Source organism: Sebastes fasciatus, assembly GCF_043250625.1.
Source record: "Sebastes fasciatus isolate fSebFas1 chromosome 5 unlocalized genomic scaffold, fSebFas1.pri SUPER_5_unloc_2, whole genome shotgun sequence".
Lineage (NCBI taxonomy): Eukaryota > Metazoa > Chordata > Actinopteri > Perciformes > Sebastidae > Sebastes > Sebastes fasciatus.
Genome location: NW_027428115.1, coordinates 95,260 through 103,314, shown reverse-complemented (window position 1 = coordinate 103,314; position 8,055 = coordinate 95,260). Strand labels below are relative to the sequence as shown.

Sequence of the window (8,055 nt, the reverse complement as noted above, 5' to 3'; positions counted from 1 at the left end):
TCATCCTCATCTTCATCTTCATCTTCATCCTCATCCTCATCTTCATCTTCATCCTCATCCTCATCCTCATCCTCAGTGTGTGTGTGTTCAGTGTGTGTGTTCAGAGAGTGTGTGTATGTGTTCAGAGTGCGTCTCCCTCTGTGTGTGTGTGTGTGTGTGTTCAAAGTGTGCTCAGAGTGTGTGTTTCTCTCTCTTTGTGTGTGTGTTCAGAGTGTGTGCGTGTCTCTCTCTCTCTCTCTGTGTTCAGAGTGCGTGTGTGTGTGTGTGTGTGTGTGTTCAGTGTGTGTTTCTCTCGGAGCGTCTCGGACTCTTTTCTCTCCGCAGCGACTCTCTGAAGGTAAAAGCTCTCTAATCTTCCTTTAAACGGCTTTTATTCACTAGAACCTCTCTAGAACCTCAGTAGAACCTCAGTAGAACCTCATAGAACCAGTTTAATGTAGTTCGTGTTGACTGTGATTCCGGGCTGGTTCGACGGAGGGAATCCGGTTCTAACGGAGAATAAAACTACTACTGACTCTGTTAATATAAACCTTTAATACACTTTAATATTCTATATTCTATATCTATAATAAAGTTATATAATAAAGTTATAATACTGAAGGGACGAAGTGAAAAGTGAATAAATCGACTTATTATGAATTATTGAAGAATATTTAAAGTAATCAATGTAAATAATAAATAATGGGTTTATTAGAAAGAGAACAGAAATATAATAAATCCTTAGTTTAATGTCTTTAAAGGGTTCTAAGTGAAGACATTCTGTTAGTCTGTCCTCAGTCTGTCCTCCTGAAGGAACCACACCATCTAATCTGAGACAAACTCTTATTAAAGATGTTTTATTAATCCTCTGAGCGATAGAAAGGTGTCCTTTAGTTAAAGTCACTTTAGTTAAAGTGGAATTCAACTTTAAGGGACTCGGATGATGTTTAAAATGTTGTTTATATATTATATTATATTATATTATATTATATTATATTAATGTATATTATATTATATTATATTATATTACTGTATATTATATTATATTATATTACATTATATTATATTAATGTATATTATATTATATTATATTATATTACTGTATATTATATTATATTTCTGTATATTATATTACTGTATATTATTGTATATTATATTATATTACTGTATATTATATTACTGTATATTATATTATATTATATTACTGTATAGTATATTATATTATATTATATTGTATTGTATTATATTATATTAATATATATTATATTATATTGTATTATATTATATTATATTAATGTATATTATATTATATATTGTATTATATTATATTATATTATATTGTATTATATTAATGTATATTATATTATATTGTATTATATTATATTATATTATATTATATTGTATTATATTATATTATATTATATTAATGTATATTATATTATATTATATTAATGTATATTATATTATATTATATTGTATTATATTATATTATATTATATTATATTATATTAATGTATATTATATTATATTGTATTATATTATATTATATTATATTATATTGTATTATATTATATTATATTATATTAATGTATATTATATTATATTATATTAATGTATATTATATTATATTATATTGTATTATATTATATTATATTGTATTATATTATATTATATTAATGTATATTATATTATATATTGTATTATATTATATTATATTATATTGTATTATATTATATTAATGTATATTATATTATATTGTATTATATTATATTATATTAATGTATATTATATTATATATTGTATTATATTATATTATATTATATTATATTGTATTATATTATATTAATGTATATTATATTATATTATATTGTATTATATTATATTATATTATATTGTATTATATTATATTATATTATATTATATTAATGTATATTATATTATATTGTATTATATTATATTATATTATATTGTATTATATTATATTATATTATATTAATGTATATTATATTATATTATATTAATGTATATTATATTATATTATATTGTATTATATTATATTATATTATATTGTATTATATTATATTATATTAATGTATATTATATTATATTATATTAATGTATATTATATTATATTATATTAATGTATATTATATTATCTTATATTATCTTATAATATATTATATTATATTATATTGTATTATATTATATTATATTATATTATATTATATTGTATTATATTAATGTATATTATATTATATTATATTATATTATATTATATTAATGTATATTATATTATATTATATTCAATTATATTATATTGTATTATATTACATTATATTATATTATACTATATTATATTATATTATATTATATTAATGTATTTTATATTATATTGTATTATATTACATTATATTATATTATATTATATTATATTAAATTATATTATATTGTATTATATTACATTATATTATATTATATTATACTATATTATATTATATTATATTATATTATATTATATTAATGTATATTATATTATATTATATTATATTATATTATATTATATTATATTATATTATATTATACTATATTATATTATATTATATTATATTATATTATATTATAGTAGATTGAACTTTATTGCAGATAGAACAATGAAATGCAGTTTTGTATCTAGGCAGAGTAAAGTAGTAAAGTGCTGATTGAGACAGTTTCTATAAATGAGGTAGGATGTGGTTTATATAAATATGAATAGACATATAGACGTGTGTTATATTCTGGTGAATAAGAGTTCACTAAAAGCTGCAGACTGATGACATGTTGTATAAAACATGTTGTATTATAGAGGATTATACAGAATCAATTACATATACAGACGGAGTTATATTTATACCTATACACAGAGAGGTTATTACATATATATATTTATATATATACTGGAAAAACAAAGTTGTTAAACTTGTGTTTGGTTGATTATTTCTCTGTTGTATCAATGCTAATGGTCATTGTATTCTACATTGTTGGAAAGCCTGTTTATTTACCTTCGCAATGATGTCACACTTGTAAAGATCATGCATTTGTGGGATGAGCAGCACAGCTGATGATGTGGGGAGCGCCCAAGAAACATTTGCCAAAATGCTCTTCCAATGGTAAACAGTGTATTCTCAACATGTGGGGGAATGTCATGTTCAGTGATGAGTCCAGGTTCTGTCTGCCAAAGTTGGATGGCAGGTCAAAGTATGGAGACGACGTGGAGAACGCTATGCTGATTGTTGCACCGATGGAGTAACAGCTTTTGGTGGGGGCAGTGTCATGGTGTGGGGCGGCATCTCCCTCTCTGGTAAAACAAGGCTTGTCATCATTGAAGGCCATCTCAATGCAGGGAGATATCAGGATGAGATTCTGCAGCCAGTGACGATCCCATATCTCCACAATCTGGGACCTAACTTCATCCTCCAAGAAACAACGCCCCCCCCCCACAGAGCCAGGGTTATCACAGACTACCTCCACAATGTGGGAGTAGAGAAAATGGAACGGCCTGCCAAGAGTCCACACCTCAACCCAATTCAACACTTGTAGGATCAGCTTGGGCGTGCTGTATGTGTTAGAGTGACCAACACAACCACGCGTGTGACCAGGTTGGTGACCAGCATGAGGAGGAGGTGCCAGGCTGTTGTGGCTGCGTATGGATCTTCCACCTCTACTGAGGCTCCTGAAGGTGGATTCAATAGATCAATATGTCTTGTTTGTTCCTTGTTACTGATAGAGAGTTCAATCATCCACCAAACAACTCACAACAAGAGTCAACACCAACAGGAGAATACACTGTTTACCATCGGCGGATTATTTTGGCAAATTGTTCTTGGGCGCTCCCCACATCATCAGCTGTGCTGCTCATCCCACAAATGCATGATCCTTACAAGTGTGACATCATTGTGAAGGTCAATAAACAGGCTTTCCAACCATGTAGAATACAATGACCATTAGCATTAGCATCACCATTAGCATTGATACAACAGAGAAATAATCCATCAAACACAAGTTTAACTTTGTTTTTCCAGTTTATATAAGATGAATATTAGAGAATAGATTTTATATATAAATCAGATTTCAGAGTCTAAAAGTTAGAAGTTGTCTGATCAAAGATCAGTTGTTGTCTTGGACCGGTCTGATGTGGTCTGATGTGGTCTGATGTAGTCTGATGTGGTCTGATGTGGTCTGATGTGGTCTGATGTGGTTTAATGTGGTCTGATGTGGTCTGATGTATGTGGTCTGATGTGGTCTGATGTGGTCTGATGTAGTCTGATGTGGTCTGATGTGGTCTGATGTGGTCTGATGTAGTCTGATGTAGTCTGATGTGGTCTGATGTAGTCTGATGTGGTCTGATGTGGTCTGATGTAGTCTGATGTGGTCTGATGTGGTCTGATGTAGTCTGATGTAGTCTGATGTGGTCTGATGTGGTCTGATGTGGTCTGATGTGGTCTGATGTAGTCTGATGTGGTCTGATGTATTCTGATGTAGTCTGATGTGGTCTGATGTAGTCTGATGTGGTCTGATGAAGTCTGATGTAGTCTGATGTGGTCTGATGTAGTCTGATGTAGTCTGATGAAGTCTGATGTGGACTGATGTGGTCTGATGTAGTCTGATGAAGTCTGATGAGGTCTGATGTGGACTGATGTGGTCTGATGTGGTCTGATGTAAATGTTCAAAATTCTAACTTCCACCTCTATGCTGATGACTCTGTCATTTACTGTTGTCCACCTCTATGCTGATGACTCTGTCATTTACTGTTGTGTCACCACTCAGCCAAGCTGATGCATATTTGCAGTCTGCTTTAACATTGTTCAGTCACAATTACATCATCTGATCTGGTTCTGAATGCACAGAAAACTAAGACGGTTGATACTAGTCCAGCATTAGAACCGTGCACTAGAACTGTGCATTAGAACTGTGCATTAGAACTGTGCATTAGAACTGTGAGTTATAACTGTGCATTAGAACTGTGCATTAGAACCGTGCACTAGAACTGTGCATTAGAACTGTGCATTAGAACTGTGCATTAGAACTGTGAGTTATAACTGTGCATTAGAACCGTGCGTTAGAACCGTGCACTAGAACTGTGTGTCAGAACTGTGCATTAGAACCGTGCATTAGAACTGTGTCAGAACTGTGCATTAGAACCATGCATTAGAACTGTGCGTTATAACTGTGCATTAGAACCGTGCGTCAGAACCGTGCATTAGAACCGTCTGTCAGAACTGTGCATTAGAACCATGCGTCAGAACCGTGCATTAGAACTGTGCGTTATAACTGTGCATTAGAACCGTGCGTCAGAACCGTGCATTAGAACCGTGCGTCAGAACTGTGCATTAGAACCGTGCATTAGAACCGTGCATTAGAACCGTGCATCAGAACCGTGCATTAGAACCGTGCATTAGTACGGGCTTTAGAACCGTGCGTCAGAACTGTGCTTTAGAGCCGAGTGTCAGAACCGTGCATTAGAACCGTGCATCAGAACCGTGCGTTAGAACCGTGCGTCAGAACCGTGCATTAGAGCCGTGCATTAGAACCGTGCATTAGAACTGTGCGTCAGAACTGTGCATTAGAGCTGTGCATTAGAACCGTGCATTAGAACCGTGTGTCAGAACTGTGCATTAGAACCGTGCATTAGAACCGTGCATTAGAACTGTGCGTCAGAACTGTGCATTAGAGCTGTGCATTAGAACCGTGCATTAGAACCGTGTGTCAGAACTGTGCATTAGAACCGTGCATTAGAACCGTGCATTAGAACTGTGCGTCAGAACTGTGCATTAGAGCTGTGCATTAGAACCGTGCATTAGAACCGTGTGTCAGAACTGTGCATTAGAACCGTGCATTAGAACCGTGCATCAGAACCGTGCATGATAACCCTACAGGTTAAATAAGGATTAAAAAAAAAAGTGGTCTGATGTGGTCTTGTCCGTCTCTACAGGACCATGTCCCCCTCCAGCATCAGGACTCCTTCTGCTCCTCTTCAGGAGGACTGAGTGTGAGGACGCAGTGCCCCCTGCTGGACTCTGCTGGACTCTGCTGGACTCTGCTGGACTCTGCTGGACTCGTGCTGCCCCTGCTGGACTCTGCTGGACTCTGCTGGACTCTGCTGGACTGGTGCCGCCCCTGCAGGCCATGGCTGAGCCGGGCTACTCCGACCTGATCGCCAGACACTACAACTACACGGGTAAGTTCCGTAAGACGCAGCAGGACTCGGGTCTGAAGGCGGACTCGGTGGTCTTCATCCTGGTGTGCTGCTTCATCATCCTGGAGAACATCCTGGTCCTGACCACCATCTGGAGGACCAAGAAGTTCCACAAGCCCATGTACTACTTCATCGGGAACCTGGCGCTGTCCGACCTGCTGGCCGGCGTGGTGTACACCGCCAACATCCTGCTGTCGGGCGCCAACACCTACAAGCTGACGCCCACGCAGTGGTTCTTCAGGGAGGGCAGCATGTTCGTGGCGCTGGCGGCGTCCGTCTTCAGCCTGCTGGCCATCGCCATCGAGCGCCACCTCACCATGCTGAAGATGAAGCTGCACAACAACGGCAACACGTGCCGCGTCTTCCTGCTCATCAGCGCGGTGTGGATGATCGCGGCGGCGCTGGGCGGCCTGCCGGTGATGGGCTGGAACTGCATCCGGAGCATGACGCGCTGCTCCACCGTGCTGCCGCTCTACCACAAGACCTACATCCTGTTCTGCACCTCGGTGTTCAGCATCATCCTCCTCGCCATCGTGGTGCTCTACGCCCGCATTTACGCGCTGGTGCGCGCTCGCAGCCGCAAACTCGTCTTCCGCAAGGTGTCCAACGGCCGCGGCAACGCTGGCGCCAACATCAAGAGCTCGGAGAAGTCCATGGCGTTGCTGAAGACCGTCATCATCGTCCTGAGCTGCTTCATCGCCTGCTGGGCGCCGCTCTTCATCCTCCTGCTGCTGGACGCCGCCTGCGAGACGCTGAGCTGCCCCATCCTCTACAAGGCCGAGTGGTTCCTGGCGCTCGCCGTCCTCAACTCCGCCATGAACCCGCTCATCTACACGCTGACCAGCAACGAGATGCGCCGCGCGTTCCTCAAGACGCTGCTGTGCTGCACCGCCTGCCTCCGGCCCAACGCCAAGTTCACCGGGCCCATCGTGGGGGCGGAGTTCAGCCGCAGCAAGTCGGATAACTCCTCCCACCCCAACAAGGACGAGGCGGAGTACTCGCCGAGGGAGACGACGGCGGCGGCGTCCTCGGGGAACGTCACCTCGTCGTCCTAAAGGAGTCGTAGCGTGTCGGACGTAGACTTTGTTGTTTGTACAGGAAACGGGCGTGAACGGCACCAGGCGGCGTCATCACGGACCGATCAGCCAATCAGGACTCAGCACTTATGGAGACTTTCAGACCGGTTAACCGGGACCAGTGACCAGGAACCCCGCATAGAGAGACCGTCTCACCGGGTCCGTCAGCAAGCCTGCAGGACCGGCAACCGGATCTACCGGATCAACCGGATCAACCGGATCTACCGGATCAACTGGGTCATCCAGATCCAGGAGGTCCAGGTTAAAGTCTGATGCTGTACTAGTGAATATTACTGATAATAACTGATAGACGGAGTTATTGATCCTGATAGACGGAGAATCAGATACTAAGGTCAACTAGAATGTGTAGCAGCTGTCAGACGTTAAAGGGACTGTTAGTATAAATCATTGCTGGTCAGTGTCTCCTGGTCTCTCGTGTGTCTCCGCTGTTCAGACTCAGACTCCAACACAAACTCCAGTGAAGCACCAAAACCTCTTGGTTGTATCTGGTGAAGCTGTTAAACAGTGTTGGCCGCGGTCGGAGGACGCGGGGGAGACCGTAGCTTTGGTCTCCAGGACCGGAGTCTCTGCTCCTCTGCTCCTCTGCTCCTCTGCCTGCCTTCACTCACACACCGCGCTCCTTCTCTCTCTCTCTCTCTCCACCTCTCACGTGCATGCTGCTCACTCCACACTGCAGAAGAGTTAGTTTAGCTCTGAGAATATCTAGTGAATGTTCAGTGGACGTTTGTGCAGAAATAACTGCTGCAG

At 38.8% G+C, this 8,055-nt stretch overlaps 1 protein-coding gene across 2 annotated transcripts in view; it reads left to right on the top strand.

Moving 5' to 3' along the window:
- Positions 1-229: 229 nt before the first annotated feature.
- s1pr1 (sphingosine-1-phosphate receptor 1) overlaps positions 230-8,055 on the top strand; it is a 13,452-nt gene continuing 5,626 nt past the window's right edge. Inside the window, exons 1-2 of one of the 2 annotated variants that reach the window (XR_012593082.1) lie at positions 230-337; positions 5,948-7,548. Coding sequence is in view for 1 of the 2 variants with exons in the window: in XM_074627947.1 (XP_074484048.1) it covers positions 6,142-7,266 (1,125 nt within the window). In the remaining variant the exon portion in view is untranslated. Of the gene's footprint in view, positions 338-5,947 lie in introns of both variants that reach the window. The other variant, XM_074627947.1, reaches the window with a different exon arrangement.